The sequence below is a fragment of the Sturnus vulgaris genome, chromosome 2 (genome assembly GCF_052056855.1).
Source record: "Sturnus vulgaris isolate bStuVul1 chromosome 2, bStuVul1.hap1, whole genome shotgun sequence".
Classification (NCBI taxonomy): Eukaryota; Metazoa; Chordata; class Aves; order Passeriformes; family Sturnidae; genus Sturnus; species Sturnus vulgaris.
Window position 1 is genome coordinate 52,461,466 of NC_142244.1, and position 20,845 is coordinate 52,482,310.

The 20,845-nt window shown below is 36.8% G+C and overlaps 1 protein-coding gene across 3 annotated transcripts in view; it reads left to right on the forward strand.

Annotated features, from left to right (window-relative positions):
• PDS5B (PDS5 cohesin associated factor B) overlaps positions 1 to 20,359 on the forward strand; it is a 100,485-nt gene extending 80,126 nt beyond the window's left edge. The window contains exons 26-35 of one of the 3 annotated variants that reach the window (XM_014889779.2): positions 1,029 to 1,143; positions 1,495 to 1,627; positions 2,388 to 2,507; positions 2,846 to 2,908; positions 5,154 to 5,299; positions 7,317 to 7,422; positions 10,841 to 11,283; positions 11,375 to 11,476; positions 14,339 to 14,480; positions 15,320 to 20,359. In XM_014889779.2, coding sequence (XP_014745265.1) covers positions 1,029 to 1,143; positions 1,495 to 1,627; positions 2,388 to 2,507; positions 2,846 to 2,908; positions 5,154 to 5,299; positions 7,317 to 7,422; positions 10,841 to 11,283; positions 11,375 to 11,476; positions 14,339 to 14,480; positions 15,320 to 15,355 — 1,406 coding nt within the window. In that variant the 3' untranslated portion in view covers positions 15,356 to 20,359. The remainder of the gene's footprint in view (positions 1 to 1,028; positions 1,144 to 1,494; positions 1,628 to 2,387; positions 2,508 to 2,845; positions 2,909 to 5,153; positions 5,300 to 7,316; positions 7,423 to 10,840; positions 11,284 to 11,374; positions 11,477 to 14,338; positions 14,481 to 15,319) is intronic. The other 2 variants (XM_014889781.2, XM_014889782.2) reach the window with 2 other exon arrangements.
• The last annotated feature ends 486 nt before the right edge of the window (positions 20,360 to 20,845 follow it).

Genomic DNA, 20,845 nt, shown 5'->3' on the forward strand with positions numbered 1-20,845 from the left:
ACATGCAATACCAGGATGCCTTCTTTGACCATTGTCTTTCCTGTTGCACAGGGTACAGGTTTAGTAACTCAAGTGTGCTGTGTGTCCTCTGGCTTCACTCAGGCATCAGGCTAAAGAAAGCAGTGTGGATGTTTGATGAAAAATGTTTTTTTTTACTTTTGCTGTACAACTTGTCCATCTGTTGTCCTTGCCCCTTGGGAGATTATCTCCGAGGTCCTGGAGTTCACTCTGCATGGTGTTGGTTGGGCCAGAGAATTTGTTACCTTACAGAAAGTGTATTTTGTGATCATAACTCTGAGAGGGCCATTGGCAACAACCCTTTCTTTTTGAATCCCAAAGGGAAATAGGCCTTCAGACTATCGTGATGGAGGAAAGATTTTCTTGCAGTCCTGCCTAGGATTCTGAAAGTCTTAGAGAATGCTAGAAAATTTTTTGAATGCTTTGAACGTCACAGGGGAGTTGCTCTGCTCTGTTTAGGTGGGATTGAGCCTTTCGAGCTCAGTGCACTACTACTTCATTACAACTTTCATGTGACTTCCCACTCCTCTTGAAATAGATATTGTAGCAATTTGACTGCAAATTCCCTACAGAAAGCCTTTGTTCTCATGTCAGCAAGGCCGTACACTGCAACGTCCAAAGAAATAGTAGCAGCTTATCCTGCAGTTGTGCTGGTCTCACATCTTGCAGTCAGCGTGGATTTTGTGATCCATCCTCACTTCTGCTTTTCAAAGTCTTTCAGAATACAGGCTTTGAACTGAGGAAAGGATTGGGAGTAGGAGGTGACTGTAGCTGTATCTCAAGGTAGCTAAAAAACAGGCAGCCCTGAGTAAGAGTTATTTAAAATCTTAATTCTTGCACGCATGAAATGTGCACATCAGCCATGAAATGAAACATCATAGAGAAATGATAGGCCCACATGTGTTTATACCTTAATGCATGCTGACCTCAGAATTTGTCTTCTCCTCTTTGGCAGAAAAGCATACTTCTTGGTATGTAGTTTTTTGATGCATCTTTCTTCTGCTTTTCAGAGAAACTGTTGTCACTTCTACCAGAGTATGTTGTTCCTTATACTATCCATCTTCTAGCTCATGACCCAGATTATGTCAAAGTCCAGGACATTGAACAACTCAAGGACATTAAAGAGTAAGACCAATTTTAATAGTGTTATTTCTAACTTTATTCTAAGTGAAATTTTAATTCATCGTGGTTCCCTGCTACACAGTCCAGTGTGCATAATGATACCAGTTACTTCTGTAAAATGTTGAGAGAAGTAGTATAGGTGCTTTTTAAGTGCTCTGTGATATTTTATAGAAGAACCTTTCACCTTCTGCTTATCTTAATTTCATTTTTCCAAAAGAACTGTTTTTTCAGAGTTAGTCTGGTTCAAATTCATAATACTAGTAAAAGCTGGACTAAATCATGTTCTCAAATGTGCTTTTTCAAGGAGTTTGTTTTTTACTTTGATTCATGTGGGATACTGGATTTCTCCTTTAGGTGCCTGTGGTTCATACTGGAAATATTAATGGCTAAAAATGAAAACAACAGTCATGCATTTATCAGAAAAATGGTAGAAAATATCAAACAGACTAAGGATGCTCAAGGACCAGATGATCAAAAAATGAATGAAGTAGGTGATACTTTTTGATTGGAAATGTTATTTAATTCTGGCCTGCTAGTGGAAAGGAGTTGCTTTTTGTTTATACACCAACTTCAAAATGTCTTTCAATAGAATTGTATGGATGAAAATATATTTTATTTACTGTAATGATTATATTTATTGTAGTTTAGATGGCAGTTATTTTCCTATGCTACAGTAATTCTTGCACATTTGCAAGGGAGTTGGTAATAGTTTTCAGTTCTTCTGTTTCTGTCTCAGTAAGATAACTAAACACTAACTATAAATAGATACAAACTATAAAATTTGCTGTTTAAATCATCCACGAAAATGCTTTTTAGTATTGCATTTCTAAACTGCAAGAGTAAACTTAATAGAGGAAGGAAAATACATTAGAAATCTCTGGTGTATATTGGTGTATTTTTTTTTGGTGGTTTTTATCATCACATCGAGATTTGTCCCTTTTCTGCTTTTCCAGTAGAGGTACGTTTTGGGTAGTGGATGGGTGGGAATGTGTGTGCTCATTTGATTAACTTTGTCTTAGAAACTAAGGCAAGCACTACTCTTAAGTGTAGAAAGACCATGAAAACCATCTGTCTTCAACTGTTAGATTTACCATCTGTATTTCAGTATCCTGAGAGACACTGTTTAAGATGATTGCTTTTAAACTGATTTCTTGTGGTCCTGTGCATGAGAGATACACTGTCTTTTGTCAAGATTTTCAATAAACTTCTTAAGTGCTATTTCATTTTTTTACTTCTATTATTTACAGAAACTATATACAGTATGTGATGTAGCAATGAATATCATTATGTCAAAGAGTACAACATACAGTTTGGAATCCCCTAAAGACCCTGTTCTTCCAGCCAGATATTTTACTCAACCTGACAAGGTATACTTGGGCATTTAATTTTTCTTGAGATGTCTGTTTAAATATTTGCTAGTTGTAATTCGGGGTTGTTTTTCTTAAATATTTCTTGTAACTTCAGACTTCTCTCTCTTATATTGTAGTTGGAAATGTATGTATTTATATGTTTTCATAAATATATATATGTGCACGCACCAATTTCTCTTATCCCCTACTGTCATATTACTGTTCTAGTTTAAAAATTCAAAGGCATGAATGATGTAAATGAAATCTTTCAGTGCAATCTCCAGAATGTATCTATATCTATTTCTCCTTCACTGATTATTGCTGTAATTGCCTCCACCACCCCCTTTGTTTTACAGAATTTCAGTAACACCAAAAATTATCTTCCTCCAGAAATGAAGTCTTTTTTCACCCCTGGAAAGGTAGGTAGGGAATTGGGGTTTGGTGCTGTGTTTGCTTGTGTTCTACTTTGTCTTTGGTTTTGGAGTGACAGTTTTGTTTGTTTTCTTTGTGTTTGTTTTTTTTGTTTGTTTGTTTTTGTTGTTGTTGTTTTGTTTTTTAAAGAAAACTAGCATGTAATTAATGAAACAGTAAGAGAAGAGATTGTTTCTAGGTATAGAGAGAGCTGCATAAAGGGAGAATTACTGCTGTCTATGCTGGGTGGTGGCAACAATACTCAAAGCCTGTTGTCTTTAGAAGGACAGAGTCTAAAAACACCCCAATACAGCCCGTAATATTTGTCAAGTTTGCAAAATGGTGAATGTTTTTAGACTGCAGGAGACTACTATGTTGCATACAAAGTGGCAGCTATAGAAAACTATAGCAGACATTATTTTAAAAATCACATAATTAATCTTTGGCAAAGCTGAATACCATTTTACAGTACCATACAAGTTAACAGGCTGTTCTACAGTTTTGTTAATTTGTTCTTTCAGAATATGCATTCTATTGAATGGCAGTGTTCTTTCTTCACTAAAACTAAACCCAGGTACTCTTTAGGACAAAATTAAAGTCTGGGAAAGGAAGTGGCAAACTGTGGCTTTCATCTGGATTAATGCATCCTGTTCTAGATGACAAAGAACATTAATTTGTCACCTTGTGAAAGAAAGAAATTGCAGCATGTTCATTACCCTTAACTTTGCTAATGAAGTATTAGCTGTCAGCTAGTAACTTAATAATAAGGGAGAAATGCAAGCTAGGAAAAGAAACAGATTTCTCTTTGAGAAATTGAAAGTCAACATTTATGGATTGGAATAGGTAATCATTGAAATTCTTTTGAATCCTAAGTTAACTTATATATTATTTTAAATTTCTAATGCTGGGTACTCTAGCTCTTCTTGTGTTGTTTTGAAACTGTAACAAACAGGAGAGGTGTGTTTCACCACCAAAATTTTCAGTGTCTTCACTGAGGAGCATGACATGAAAGTTAGTCTAAGAAGTCTTATTTTTGCATGTGGAAGACTGGCTTGGGTGGATGTTAGTGGAGTGGATATAAGCAGGGAACACCAAAGGGAGGAAGGCTTTGAGTGGAGATTCTGTGAAAGGGAGCAACTGTTTGTGCAGGCCCTCTTAGTCCCTTCTTAGCAGGAAGTCCAGTTCAGTATGAAGTTGAAAATCTCTTTGCTTTTGAGCTCTTTCATCATACGCTGATTAACATTTAGTTCTAAACTGATAGATGTAAATTGTTAAGATGGATTTAGTTCTCCAAGGTTTATTTTTGGAAAGCATATGCTATTTTTTTGTGTGTGCTCAGTGCAGAGTGTATCTTTGTAAGTGTAAAATTCCCTCTGGCTATAAAAGTATAACCACAATTTCCATGGTCTGTAGCTCTGAGAAAGAAACACCCAAGGCTGATATGATATGCATGTTGACCTTTTTGTAGTGGTGACTAACTGCAGACATAGCTAGAATCTAATATTGAAGGAGAAGATGGATAATGAGAAATGCAGGGAATGGTCTTTAATTCAACGTTTTTTTACATGGGTGTTTTGCATTCTCTTTAGGAGTAATTGGAGTCTTTCAACTTTCTCAAAAGTTAGTATGAGCTGGAGGCGTTCAGCAGGTCTGAGGGATAATCCAGTTAAATTAATAACCTGAAGCTCGCCAGTGTCTGGAAATTGTGGCACTTATTGAAAGCCTAGCATTTTTAAATCTGTGCAAGAAGTATCAGGATCTTCTCCACAGTATTTGGCTTTTGAGATTCTCATTTATTCCCAGGTGAAACTAATGTGGTTGCCAGTTTAATGTCTCCTTTTGCTGGAAGGGCCATCCTGCTGCTCTTTCTGCTTCGCTGGGCCAGATGCTTGTCTGATGCAGATGGGGAGCTGGTTCAGGTAGATAAATCAGCAGAAAGCAAATGGCACACAAAGTGATGCGGTGCCTGACTGCAGGGTCTGGTGAGCACACAGCACTACCAATGAGAAGAGGACAGACTCTAAGGCTAGAGGGAAGAGTACCAGCTTTGGTGGCAGCTAGTTATTTGATTGCAGCCCTCTCAGCTTCCTTCTAGTGTCTGCTGTAGCCTTAATACAAAAATGTTTATCACTTTTTGTTAAAATTAACGTAATGATTGCAGAAAATGAAATCTGTGAATATTTTAAGCATAGTACATGTTAACAATATCTGAATGTGTAGCTTAAAATAAAGGAAATATATTTTTGGTTTCAGCCCAAAGCAGCCAATGTTCTTGGAGCAGTTAATAAGCCTCTTTCGTCAGCAGGCAAGCAGTCTCAATCCAAATCTGCACGAATGGAAACTGTAAGCAATGCCAGCAGCAGTTCAAATCCAAGCTCTCCAGGAAGGATCAAAGGGAGGTTGGTAGACAACAAAGGATCTTTGATATTTCAAATATTTGTTATGGAAACTTTGAATACTTCTATAATGTTTTCTTAGTACAAGACAGAATTCTTTTATCGTGCATTGAAGTAAAGTTACAGTACCACATTGGTGTAACTGAAACCATGAATTTGGCTTTCTAACTCGAGAAATAAATTTTCTTTAAAAAAACCCAAAAAACCAAACTCAAAAACCAAACCAAAAAACAAACAAAACCCCCCCTCCTAAAAACAAAACACAAAAAAACCCCCCACAAAACAAACAAAAAAACCCCCCACAATCAAATTGCATCCAGAATTGGCTGAAGGAGGAAAGTCTCATATGTTTTAATTTTTTTGGGGATGTTTTAGGCAGATAGATATATCCCCCACACACATATATGCATACACGTATGTGTGTGTATACACACAGCTGCAGTCTCTGGGAACCTGGCTGTAATGCTACAAACACATCCCACCCAGGGAAAATTGGTAGGCCATTGTGGTGGTCCTGCATGACTTTCTCCTCGAGCCCTGCACTTTTCTGGACTTTGCAGTTCAATATTTTTGGATTTTAGATTAGTTTTGGGATGAAGAGGTGAGTGTACTGTAATACTACATAAGTTGTCTTCTAGTTATCTCTCTTTAAAATTACAGCTGATTTTGTGTCAGTTATGTAGGTTATTCATCAGTTATTTTATGTTCCTTTTTTTTAACTGAAAGTCACATTTTCATTAGTTTATTTTTTCACTGACAGTGAGAGATTGTATGGCCCCCACTATTTGTATTCTTCCTACTGTTTCACATTCTTTCAAGACTGTTAGGAAATGTTATGTTTGAATTTAAGACTTCTCATTTGGTACTTCTGTGACTATTCAATATATAATATTAATTTTAAATGAAGTGCAGTGCTTTATAAGAAATATTTCTCCATTAGAACGTCTGCAGAAAGGCTTATTTCCTACAAGTCATGCAGGTTCACATGCTGCACTGTATTACTGGCTAATGACAAGTGGACTCCAGATTCTTCTCTATATCCAGCAAAATGAATCTGAGATCAAATTTTAAAAAATGCTGCACTCACAGCCTAGCATGTTCTGTCATCTTCATGATCTCTCCAGTTCACTTAGTTAAAGAGATTAGTGTTTTGGGTGGAGATTCCAAAGACAAAGAGAAGAGATGGGAATGATTCAGGATGCAGGATATTTCCAGTTCAGTCTGTCTGAATATGTACAGGTAGATTTGCATCTTTTGAGAGGATGTATAAAACCTAATTTACCTTCCTATTACAAACCAGTTAATACAGATTGTAAACCTGTAGGAGTGAGAACATCTTTCACTCACTATGCAGGGCCCAGGCCAGGGAATGGAGTTTGTGTTTGAATACCCCTTTTCATTTCGACACATAGTGTATTTATTTTCATTTAAAAAACGTGCACTGGTATTTAAAAATATTGCTTCTGCAGATGAAATGAAATGACTTGTGTATTGGCTTTTGTGCATTACCTTTTATCTGTGGGACTCAGTGTTTTACATATGCAGGAGGCATTACTGTCCATGTGTGTATTTGTAGAAATTGAAATAAAAATGAAATTGCTGCTGCAAAAAGCAGAGGGAAATTTGAACTTCTGTTTTATTGCTTAAACCTCACCATAGGAAGGTTTGTGTGCTTTGGCTGGTCTGTCTGTGGGCATATTTGTCTATAGGAAAGTGTAGGCAATTATATGCAAACACAGATATCTTGCAACTCACACTCTTCTGTTTTAAAAGGCTGCTTATCTTTCCCAGTGAAAAAAGAAAATTGAACATGGTTTGTGATCCAAACATTTGTGTTGAGACTTCGATGATGTGGCTTGTGATACTTGGTATCTATAGTACCCACAGTGACAAGTTCCTTCTGCCAAATTGTACTTGATTTATTAATAAATTTTTTATGGAGATTGTTGTCCTTAGTATTTTTTAAATGACTGCCCAATGTATTATAATAATGAGGGAAATATATGTTTATTCATCCTAGGCTTGACAGTAGTGAAATGGACCATAGTGAAAATGAAGAATTCACACTGTCTTCACCCTTACCAGGAAAGAAAACTGACAAAAGGGACGACTCTGATCTTGTAAGGGTGAGCTGTTAAAAATTAATGTGATGATATTTGAGATAATTAAAAAAAAATACATGCTGAAACATGAAACGGAGATGATACTTCAAACTACTGGAAAATATGTTTAGAGTTGGATATGAAAATATAATGAAAAAAGATTCAAAATTATTGTGGTTCAAAAAATGTTTCTCATAGAATCATATAGGTTTCAAAAGACCTTTTAAAGAACATCAAATCCAGCCATTAACTCCAAAGAGTGAAGTCCACCGCCAAATCAGGTCCCTGAGGTTACTGAGGCTTTGGAGAGTGATAGTATCCTTACTAATTCTTACCAATGAATAAAAATATATGCAGTTCAGTAATTAGAAAGGCTCCTAATGAAAATGAAAAACATTGTTTGGACGCTCACTCAGATGTAGTGCTTTAATATGTAAAAGACGTTGTAAGCAAGGTAAATATTATCTTAAGCAGTATTTATATATGTATCAAAATAGAGAAAAATAAACCACCAAAGAAAATTATAATTATATTGTAACTATAAAAGCAGGTCAGATAAAACAATAATAACTTCCCGTACCACTAGTAAGTTTCACTTCTTTGTGCCTTAATAGCAGTTGACAGTGTAAATTTTGTAGTATTTGGGATATGCATGAGAAAGTAATAAGATCAGATTTGCTAGAATTGGATTTTCTAGGCTGCATTAAAGATGTCCTGTATCTGATGTCACTGCTGCTTTATTTCTTTTTACTGTCTCTGACATGTCTCTTTTCACTCATTATGTCAGTCTAGTGCATTTTTCTAGGTTGCTTGGGCCATAAGCTACTGACTAGTAAAAATTCCTGAACTTTTGCTTGTCTTGAAGTATAAATAACTATCTTATACTGTGCGAAAAGCAAACCAGTTTATAACTAAATAAGAAAAATCTGGAGTCTCTTGTCAAAAACAAAAAACAAAAAAAACCAAACTTCTGTAAATAAACCTTATAGTCTGAGAGTCCAGACACCTCATGGCGTGCAATTCATGTTTAGAAGCATTAGCTTGAACTGGTAACTACTGAGAAAACTCAGTGATAAAGCAAATACAGGTCAGTGTGTTGAGTACTTTTAAGAGCATCATTCCACTTTGGATCTATAAGTGAGTTGCTCCAGGTTGTGGATTCAGAACTCAGTTTTGGTTTTTTGGAGATGAGGAGCACATTACAGCACGCTTTAGCTGAGAAGCAGGATATTAATTGGATAGCAGAAGGTCCATGTTTTAAAGGTATCACTCTTCAGGATACTTGTCCAGATTAACACTTTAGATTAAAAGATTAACACCTGTGGAGTAACACCTTGGTTCTGAGGCTGTGGGACACTGGGAAAGACTTTACTTTGAAAATTGAGAGCAGTTACTTTCCAGCTAAAAGAAGCTGCATTGACAGATGAATGGGGGATAACGAGAATGTGACTGAAGACATGAACTGACAGGAGGTGTCATCATTGTTCAAACATTTTTCTTATTTTCTTCTAGTGTATTATTTTGTCCTTCAATTTCTTTTCTTTTTTACCCTCATATCCTTCCTAGATTTTCTTTGTGCTTTTCTTGAAAAAGGTTTTTGGTTAAAATCGAGACATGAATGAATATGTAAGCTGACCTCTATCCTATGTCACAAGGCAGTTGTAAAAGGAAAAAAACCTTCATTCAGATTTTAAATGATGTATCTCTGATTATGTAGATGAAATTTCAATGTGGCAAATACTAAAAAATGTGTTGAAATACAGTAGTGTTAGTATGAAACAAACATTGGTATGAAACAGAAATAGTGTAAGTATTTGGACTTGTGGATAATTTCACCATGTGAAATGAAAGAGTCATGGTACCCATGAAATGTTGGATGGGTAGTATTTTCTGCTTTTATTTTTCTGAGGGTTGGTTGGGGCGGTATGGCCCTAGGAGCTGCTTACTGAAATCTTTGCACTGTTTATGGCCCTTTACTGTGCTCTTCAGATAACTAGAGCATGGAGAAGTAAAGGAATAGTTTCTGTTTTCAAAGTTATGATTCAGAATGGGTTCTACCTTTGTTGATATATTAGAGGGAAGGGCTGCCATCCAGAGGAACCTTGACAGACTTGAGGACTGGGCCCAGGGGAACATCAGGAGGTTCAAGAGCCCCAAATGCAATGTCCTGCACCTGGCTCCAGTCAATCCTCAGTATCCATACAGGCTAAGGGATGAATGGACATTCAGGGGCTGTCATGTATGAGAAATAGGACATGAGCCAGCCACATGTGCTCACAGCCCAGAAAGCCAACTGTGTCCTGGGCTGATCAAAAGGAGAGTGGCCAGTGGGGCCAGGGAGGGGATTCTTGATGTCTCCTCTACTTTCTTGGGACCCTCATCTGGAGTGCTGTGTCCAGCTCCAGGTCTCCATTAGAAGACAGACATGGAGCTGTTAGAGCAGATCCAGAGAAAGGCCATGAGAATGATGAGAGGGCTGGAACACCTCTGCTAAGAGGAAAGGCTGGGAGAGTTGGGATTGTTCAGCTTGGAGCAGAGAAGGCTCTAGGAAGACCTTATTAATGGCCTTCCAATATGATGGGGGCATATAAGAAAGATGGAGAAAGACTTGACTTGTGCTGTAGTAGTTGGACAAGGGGCAGCAGTCTTAAACTGAAGAGGTGAGGTTTAGACTGGACATGAGAAAGGGATTGTTTACAGTGAGGGTGGTGGGACACTGGAAAAGATTGACCAGATAAGTTGTGGATACCCCATCATTGGAGATGTTCAGGGCCAGATTGGATCTTTCAGCAACCTGGTCTAGTGAAAGGTGTCCCTGCCCATGGCAGGGTGGTTGGAATGAGATGATCTTCAGAGGTCCCTTCTGACCAAGACTATTTGTTTTAAGTTTGGGTGGGTTGTTTTGCTGCTCAGAGGAAATGTTGGTACAGCTCTGACAATAATAGTGACTTGGCAGCCACCACTAATTCCTGTGCTTCCTTCTACAGTTGTAAAGTCAGGTTGCCCACTGTCTCCTGTATTAGTGCCTTGCCAGTGCCAGCATAGGAGACAGGCATAAGCACCCTGCAGCTCACAACAAGAGCTGAAAGCCACAAGTTGGCAATTCCCATCTTCTTTGTCTTTATATTTTCCTATTTGATAGAAATGCAGTTATGGATATTCTGTCCTACTGTGTTGGACACAGCAGAGGATACAAATGAGGAAGGCCTTACACACTCGAGGGTTTTAACTACTCACCTTCCAAATAATCTTTCCCTCTTGTCTGGTATTTTATATGTAGGTGTGTGTTTATATTTTTGCAAATGTTTTTGAAATGGATATGGTTAACAGAGACAACTTGTATCACTTGAAGACTCTGTCTTGTTGGAGGAAGCTTCTACATGTGATTGTTTAATATGGTAGTTTAATTTTGTAATGTAATGGTGCAATCTTGCCTTTTCAGTCAGAGATGGAGAAGCCTAGAGGAAGGAAGAAAGCCACTATCACGGATTCAGAAGAGAAGCTGAGCATAGATGACCTGAATAAACTGGGTCAAGAGCAGAAGCTTAGAGGTAGTCAACGGGGAAGGAAGAGACCTGCAGTTGTATCAGAAGCTGATGAAACACAATGGCAAGAGGAAAAAAGGCTAAAAGAAGATGTAATAGAAAGTGAGGATGAACAGAACAGTCCACCAAAGAAAGGGAGAAGAGGACGCCCTACCAGAACAAATAATGGGGCAACACCAAAGGAAGAACCAGTGGCAAAGTCATCAAAAAGGAGCAAAAAAAAACAACCACCAGCAGCTGCAGTGGAAGAGGAGGAGGAGGAGGAAGAAAGGCAAACTGAAAACATTGAACAAAAACCAAAAGGCAGGCAAAATAGGACATCAAAAAGAACACAGCAGAGGTAAGTCCATCTTCTTGTAAGCTGTGTTTTTTTTATCTCTGGACATTAGTTATAATTTGATGCTTTGCAATTTGGGTCTTCCTCAAAACAGAGCAGAACCATCTGAAACTAGTACAGTTGAATCAGCACAGTCTACGCCACAGAAAAGACGAGGAAGGTCATCACAAACACCACCAGCACAGCAAAAAAAAGTGTAAGTGTTCTAAATCTGTGTTTAGTCAAAATTAAATAATGCCTCTTTGCCCCCAAGCAAACCTTTACTGAAAATATTTCAGAATACTGTAGTTGACAGTTAAGAAAATAAATTGCTATTGTTATTTCTAAAATGTTTTCCTTAGCTGCTTCTCCTAGGGCATCTCACAACAGAGCAAGAGGCTGTAAGTAATTTTAATATGCTCAGGTAGCATGTATGTAGCTTTGCTTTTCTAGGAGAAAAGTCAATAAAGCATATAAAGGCCTTGAAGTAGGGTTTTATTAGGACTTCAAGGAGAGGAAAGTGGCCCTGTTTGTTTCAGATAATGGGGAAGAATCAAATTGTTACTGTGGTGAAACAGATTTGTGGAGAATTAGGTTTATTCTGATTCTCCTTAAATTAATGTTCACTTTCTAATTTGTGGCCTTTCTATCCACTTGAAGCATTTTCATGTGAATAAAATGTGTTGTGATCAGTGAAGGGTAGTAGCTTCTGAAAATTCTGATGTGCATTAAGTTCCCAAATGAAGGTAAACTCCCTTTGGCTAGCTTCGTTTTCTTGTGCCTGCTGTAGGAAAATGCAGGTAGCTGTACCTTTTCTGTACATGAGTAGATAATATATGTAAGCAGAGGTGCATAAGGGGTCGTTTGCCCACTTGTATCAAACTGCAGCTCATGGACAATATTTACTTTCCCAGAACCTGATATAAATTGCTCAAAGCACTACTTGGGGACATCTACTGTTGGACACTGTTGTATACCTCTGTTGTCTTTCTGGCTTCTGGGCTTAGTTAGCATCACATTGCTCTTCCTCTGGCAGTGTAGTGTACTGACCTGCCTTATACCAGGGATCTTCCCTACAGGAGAACCTTGCCTGAACAAGCTTGTACCCTCATTTCAAATTCTGGGCTCACACTGGATCACACGATCTGGCATTTTACATGCACAACATGCCGACCTTTTCAGTTGCCCTGCCTCAGGTCAGACCTCTGCTTCTCCTTTACTGTGTAATCAGGAACACAGGACCCAACACTGCTTGGTTACTCCAGAAGTCACTGCTACACGTGCAGTAGAACAAGAGTTGGAAACTGCTACTGCCGTGCAAGGAAGACAAACCAATGAGTTATTGTTGGGTGATGTGTGATGTGGTGTTTGTCAAAGATGCCCTTTAATTAATATTTAAATAACTTTTCTCAGTGAAGTTGGTATGTTTCTTTACTCCCATTTTAAGCTGACAGTAAGCTATATCACTGCCCACAATCAGTAACAACCATAGCTCTCATTCATGTGTATGGATGTTGTTCCTGTCAGGGGGAGCCCAAGAAAGTTGTTGAGTCTATTTGTTGTGTTTTGTTTGTTTATTTTATCAGACCACCTACATTTTGACTGTTCTTTTTCCATATCTGCAAGAGAAAGGTGAGACAGTAGCCATTTCTCAGTCTTCAAAGTGCATTGTAGTCAAGCCTTTCTCCCTCATCTACACCAGTTTTAGCTGAAGGAAGTTGATAAACTGAGCCAGCATTGTGTACCACAAGATAAATTTATTTATACCAAATGCTTAAAGCTTTCAGAGCTCCTTGGGAGTGGATTTGGCATAAGAATTTGGGATTTTGCATATGAGGTGATAATGTATCCTGTGGGTGGTAGTGTATAACCTATTTCTGATAGCAAATTGGGTTACCAATTAGCACATGTGAACAGGCTTATTTTTGTGCTATGTGAAAGGAAGACCCTAGCTTGTGCATAATTATTCTGCTTCCTTTTCAATTCTGTTGCTTCTATCAGTCTTGGAAGACTTGAGTTGGACTAACTTGTGTTAAGGGATGGCATGTTGGTTGGTTTGGAAATACTATAATTGCTATGCAGTTGAGAGATTTTTTTTGTCTGAACTAACGTGGTTGTCAAGATTGAAAATTCCTACCAGGTTCATGATATGATGGCATCTGAGTACGATTGTTTTGGATCTGTGCCCCCACTGGAGATTGAAGTCTGTCTGTTGTGTGCCCAGAACTGAGTTTCTGGTTTCATTCCAGCCAAAATGTCAACAACCTTGGGTGCACCAAGACTGCACCTGCAGTAAATGGGACGATTCAGTGATTTGATTCTTAATTGTGCTACTGTAATGTGAGTGCAGCTGTGGAGTTTTGGATACATCTATAGTTGGCTTTTGTTTAAAGGCAAGGGGTGTTGGCTAATTCTCATTTTAAGCAAATGTGTGCTTTTTGCTTGTGGCACAAATTGCATAACCAACAACAGGCAGTTTAAGATATTGTTGACTGATTGTTCTTGATTATCCTGATTAATGTATTGTTATGCTGGTTATCCCTAAGATAGCTTGGAAGATTTGTGTTTAGGTTCATTACAGTGTTAATTTCGCAAGTAGCAATATGGGTTCTTCTAGGTCTGAAAAAACATAGATGCAGTTATTCAAATTTTGTTGTGTAAAAAGTCCTGGAGAAGTAGAGTACATCTGTTTGTGGAATTGAATAGAGAGAATACCAACAAACAGTTTTCGGTCTCTGCCTATTTGTCTTTTCCTGTTCACTGGTTAGTGTTGTGTCAGCCTGTTGTGGCGCTGAAGACAAAAAACTGCTGTGTCTATAGAGGCAAAATTGTTCAACTTTGTGCTCCTGGCCCTCTATTGTGGAACAATTTTGTTTTCAAATGGTATTATCCAACCTCCTAGTTTCACTTCAGTTCTGTGCATGGATGAACTAGACAGGTGTAAAAACCAGCAACATTATGTAACATGAAATGGTAAGGCTGATGTTTTTGTGAACTGGAATGTTTACTCATACATTTTATACATATTACAGATGTACATGTGCTGTGAAGCTGATTTTTCTTTTTCTTCTCATTGTAGCCGTGTGGGACGTTCCAAACAAGCAGCCAGTAAAGAGAATGAATCCAGTGAGGAGATGGACGTGTTTCAAAGTGGTTCACCTGTCAGTGATGACATTCCCCAGGAAGAAGTAATGGAAGAAGAGGAAGTTTCCACAATCAATGTAAGAGAACTGCCTGAGCTTTTCTTTGAGTCTTTGTGGTGTGCTCTGTGTATTGATGATCAGAGAATGACCTCTCTTCTTAGAATGACTTCTCCCCATTTTTAGAACTTAACCTTCCTTCTTTGGAATGAATGGGGTGGTTGTCAGCTGCCCACTGTCATGTAGTGGATCTGCACTGTAGTTTCCTAGAGAAGCTGCATTTCTTAGAAAATATCACTTTTTGTAAAGTATCTTGAAGCTTCTGTCTTGTGTAGCCTTTCTTATCTGTATGCCAAAATTGTGGAGCATCTAACAGGAATTATTTTCCAGGTAACTCCTGCCCCTTCTTCTCCTCTAGATTTTAATAGTGAATGAAGCTTATTTATACAAAACAGACACACAAAATGAATAGTGCTGGAAAATAAACATGGAGTTTTGGATCAGAATCCTAAACTGATCTCTTCCTCTTACTGGCATATGTTAAAATGAGTTCACTTTTATATTTATTTCATACAAATACATTGGCAATGTTAGTAGTCATACTTACACTGAGAATGCCTCCACACTTTTGGATATATCTGATGATTGGAGCATCTGAGTGTATGAAAACTCTGAGAAAGGAAACTGCATTGTTGTGAAATCCATGAAGGATGTGGGCTCAGTAATGTCAAATGAAGTTAGGTCCTGGTCATTGACTGAGACTTGTACTTGTGACAAAACGAGTAATGAATGCCACTATATATGGATATTCAAACATTATTGAGTGACCCTGAGCATTTTTTTTATTACAAAATGTATTTGTTCTTGAATTTTTCAAACTTTTTCTGTAAAAAAATTTAAAATATCTTTTCTCCAAATAGGTCCGTCGCAGAACTTCCAAAAGGGAAAGACGATGAATGCGCATGTAGTTACCAGACTTCCAGGTGAAAGCTTTGAAGAATGCTTTTAATATAAAGCTTGAGACTGAATGAAGCTGTTAGTGCACAAATGGGGTTGCTGAAGAAAAGACAAAACCTATTGTACTGCCCCTGCATTTGCAGTCCCTAGGTCACAAGCTTTAGCCACACACATGTTGATATCATTAACTGTGGATTTTTGTGAAGTGTAATGTGCGCTGGCTTTGTAGACATATGAACTAAAGAAGAAAACTGTAAATAGTTCTTTTTTTAATGTTTCTGACTTATAAAGTGCTTGTATAGCTTTTATCTGCGGCTTTAAACTGACAGTACCCCACTGTTTATTGGATCGATTGATTTAAAAAAAGAACAGAGTTTGTTGAAAATTGATCTCAAGCAATATCTGTCAGTGTTCGTATTTGTACTCTTGTTGACATTTAACTGTGAAAAACAAGTCAGTTGAACAAATAGTGCCACATTCTTTTGCCACTATTTGTCAAGGAGAAGAAGAGGAAGAAAAAAAGTCTTTGTTTCCTTCATGAATATAACCTAGAGTTTACTTTCAGGCACCTACCTATCATCAGAGGTGCTAAATTACTTTCTTTTACAGTTGAACAATATTGGATAGAATAACACAAGAGATGCAAATTTGGAAAGAAGTTTTGTTTTACACCTCAGTATTGATGCCAGACTTTTCTGGACTTGTAGTGGCATTGAAAATTCAAAAAGGATTTAAAATATTTTAATTTTAAAAGTGTGTTATTAAATAATGTACTGAATACCCTACCCATTTTATCTTCCCCTATCAGTTTTTATTAATCTACTGTATCAATAAAATTCTGTAACTGAGTTTTTAATAGTCTAGTATGTTAATGTGTATAGATATTTCCTTCTGAACATGATGTTCACAAAGAGCAAATTATTACTACATTATAATATGAAATCTGATATATAAACATTAGTGAAAATACAGTTCTTATTACAATGTAAAGTTAATCGCAAAGAGAAATTTTATTGATGCAGTGTGTCTTTATAAAGCTGTTCTTGAGAGCCAAGTGTTTTGTATTTTATAGTGAAGTTGCATGTTTATGAAAAATGTGCTGAAAATGGGATGTAATGTTTTTTTTGAAACTCGTATCTAGCGGTAGTATATGGTAGGTTGCCTCATGAGAGATCCTTTTATTGAGAGTTTATTGTACCTTTCTGTTTTGTTTTTGTTTTTTGAGCCAAATTTTTTTGGTATGAAGAGCTAAGTTTTTGTTGAATAACCAACTGTCAATTATTACAGTCAAGATATTCAAGATTTGAATGAAGCTCCATTCTTATTTTGTGCTACAATAGAGAGAGGTTGGTTTGTGTTGGGCTTTTTGTTTTTATTTTTTTTTTGTTGTTGTTGTTGGTTTTTTTTAGTTATAATCTGCAAAAAAAACAAAGAAAAAAATGCATAGAGCAGTATCCTGTATGCAGTTTAACAGTTTACAAACTGCCTTTGAACCAAAATATATCAGTTACTATACTCTACTTCGCCAAGCACACATCATAATTTCAGGTGCTGTTCTCCCTCTGGTTCCCTGCAGTTGACAACACACAAAAAAATCATTTTCTAAACTAAGAAAATTTTATTTCATTGAAAAATGGAGCATTTTCACATAATCCATCAATAAATAAGTTATTGTTGTAAGATTGCCTGTAAAGATTACAGGAAAGGATAATACTAAACCACAGATTTACCGATTTCCAAACGGTAAGATCACTAATAAGGCAAGCAACCCTTAGAATTTTTTCATTTCTTTTGGTACCACTAGGAAAAAGTATTGCAAACAATTAGATTATTCTGCCTCATCTTAACTTTCCCCCTCTTTCAGTATTCAAGTTTTCAACATTTATACCTGTAGATACAGAGGAAATGCTGACTAGAAAGGCAGTTAAGTTTGATGTGAATTGACTTTGAAATAGTTGGCACAACAGAACTGGCTTACTTATGCTTCAGCAGTGCAAATGTAAGTTGTTGAGGGTTTTTTATGGTATAAAATGATTGAAAACTAGCTTTGTATTTTCCTCTTTGACAGAATTGCACTGAAAACCTTTATGGAAGATGTACCTTTAAGTCAATTTTATACAAAAATATGAAAAATTAATGCTGAAACTGCTGCAGACTCTTGAGGCTTTATGTGCATAAACATGGTTAGGTTAAACTTCATGGAATATTGATGCACCATTACTGATCATAATGTTTATTGTAAATTTAAACTATAGTTTTGCAATTTAAATGTTGATTTCTTGGGTAATAATGTGTAAATCATTATTTCTTGAGAAATAGGCACAGCAAATATGTCATTCTTATATTCAAACCTCTTCTAAGTTCATTCTCATCTCATATAAAGAAAATGAATATTTTATGTACTAACATTTTGAGATCTGCATACAGTAGCTACAGTAGATTATAATTATGTATGAAAAATAAATTGCTAACATTCAGTTAGCATGCTCTTCTGCAATGATAATGTTAAGTTTATAAAAATGTACTGTATTACATTAAAAGATCAAATTGAACTCACTGTAACAAGTTCCAGTATGACATTTTTGTGAGATTACCAAAGTATCTTGCTGTACTTTGCAGCAAATAAAGCTTTTGTTACATTTCCTTTCTTTTGCTGCAGTGCAACAGGAAACTTTCAGTGATCTGTAGTTCATGTGCAAGATCCAAACAGGGATTGTAATCTTTATACTAGTGTTTAAAAATAATTCACTGATTCCAGAAGCATGGTGGTTTTTTTTTAATCAATCACAGACTGAGATATTGAGTATTTAGGGCTAGCTAACCCACTAATAGGAAGGAAACATGAAAGTGTTTGAAAGTTCTAATGTGACTATACCTGTTCCACCTCAGATAATTAGAATCCATTAACTATACTTGACTCTGCCAATTGAATTTATTTTCTAGCAAAATGGAACCCTTTTTCAAATATTTTGACACGTTGTTGTGACATTTGGATCTCTGTGAACAAAAATATTAGTTTACCAAAAGATACTAATATTAAAGACATTTTCATCAAAAATGAATATGCTCAGTTTGTGAGTAACTTGCAAGAAACATGTTTGAATCCTAAATACTTTATTCTGATATAGCATTTGTCATCTGATACTCTAGAAAAGGCACCACCAAACATGAGAGGGGTGTGTGCAGTTTTCTTGCTGCTTTTATTTGCAGGTGTGGGTTTTGACATTATCCATGTCTGCTTTTGTGAATGCACACGCTAGGTTTTGGATCCTGCAAGTTTACTTATCCTTCAGACTTATCCCTGTCACTGTGGGGTTAAATCTTAAATGCAATCGTTCTGTGCAAATGCAAGTACAAACCCAAGAATGCTGTTCAAATATTCTCACACAGAGGTTGTGCACACAGAGGGTATGAGGATATTAAAACAGGACACCAGTGATAAGCAAAATTCTGAGTTTGTGGATGGAATAATTTTGCAAACTTACCTGTGTTTAAATATATGTAGTGTAGAGATGGATACATCTCTACCTCATCCAAGTACATGCAGTACGAATTTTACAAACACTTTTTTAAAAGAGACACATTCAGGTACACCGCTGTGTTTGATCAAGGGCTCATGTCTACAAACACACGTGACTAAGATGAGTTCTAGATGGCCATTCTGCTGCTCTGATGGTTCTGTAATGACCAAAATCATAAAATTCACTTGACTAAGACCAGTTATCAGTCAGGAAGAGTAGAAGAATCTGAATGCATTCTTTTTTTCTGTTGTGCTCACTGATTGCCATTCCAGTGTTTGCATCTTTGTTGGATGTTGCCTTTACATGTTTACTAATTTAGGTGCAATATCCTAACAATGACTGAAGTGATTTCTATTCCACAGACAAGCAAACTTCCTGACATTGTCAGTAGGTTTGCCCCACATCCTTAGGATGCTCTCTTCATTGCGTATAGTACAGCTTCTGCTATTTTGTTCATCATGCAAAAGTAAGAAGCCAAATGTTGGCAACTAGTATAGAAATACAGAAAAAACTCATCCACCCAATTTTCTTTAAAGTTCTTCAAATTCTGCTGTCTAAAAGATCCGATCTCTTCACAGTGGTCCCCAAGTGCCATTGTATTTGTGTGGGCAGGACAAACGTGGTCTTGTACAGTGTGTACAGTAATGAAAAGGTTTCATGCTTACATTTTTTTCAGTGCCTCAGTACAGCGATGATGTGGTTTTTAGTAGCACTTTCATTTCTGTAATGAAGATGTATATTGTATATTCTTTTTGAAACAGCAGCATCATATTGATGTAAAAAGGAAGAAAGCCTCTAAGTACAGATTTCTACCCCTGCAATTAAGTATTTCAGTAATCATATAGTATGTTGGAATTATTTTAACATACAAGTTGTTTGAAGGACATAAGGATATAAGGTGTTTGATTTGGCTAGCTGTGTTCCCTGCTCGTATCCTACCTCGCATATGTAGACACAACGGGATGCAGTATTTTGCAAATCAAAGCGGTGTTACTGAATACTGTCTCTGCTTACTTGGAAGTAATTTTGTTATTAAAAAAGAACTTACCGGTCACAAATTTTTTAGTGGCTTTAAACAGATTCAGTGACCTGATGGCTTCAGATAATATGTTCTGGAATACTGTGTCAGTTTTGTTATTTTTCATTTTTTTCTATAGGTAAAAGACAATTGCACAAGTTGCGACATGCAGTGTAAGAGAACATGAGAATTTAATAGCAGTATCAATAGTGGTAACTTCAGTTGTTGTTACAGTATAGAAGATTGTGTTAGAATGTAACAATCTTACCCTAAAAATTTTCTTTACTATGTTGCAAAGACAAGCTTATAATGTAAAACAGCTTTCTTCTTCATCACAGCGCCTTGAAATAGTCTGATTTGGAACAGCTGGCTTTTTTGGTAGATATACTTTAAACTTGCAGGTTCCTTTGTTCCTTGTAGTATATTTCTATTCAGCAAAATTAAAACCTTGTAAACTAAAGATATTTTGAAGAGGAAAAGAGTTTTTAATCCTTATTTAATAAAATAATGTGTTCATTTTAAGCAAAGAGGTTTTTGGGGTTGGGCTTTGGTTGGGTATTTTTTATAGCCATACCTATAGATGCATGTTACATGTTACATGAGTGTGATGTGCATCACCGTTTTTCTGGAGTCTTTGACCTGCAAGACACTGAAAGGCAGTAGAAACTGCCTTTGTGCATTTACTCTTATCCTTCAATGACCATTTCAAAAGGGGAATAAATGATGGTCTAATTATCTTCTGCTATAATCTCTATGGCTTAGGTGATAAAAAAGCAACAGTGGGGTCGACCCTGTGGTTGGGTGAAAAGTGGGGTATTAGAGATGGGTTATTGATTTCAAAGGTGCTGGAGAGATTAGTAAAGAGTAGGGAATCAGCCGATAAATGAGGTAAGAATGCAGTTTCTTCATACAAGATCGCCTATGATAGGAGTGTTCTACTCAAGATGAAA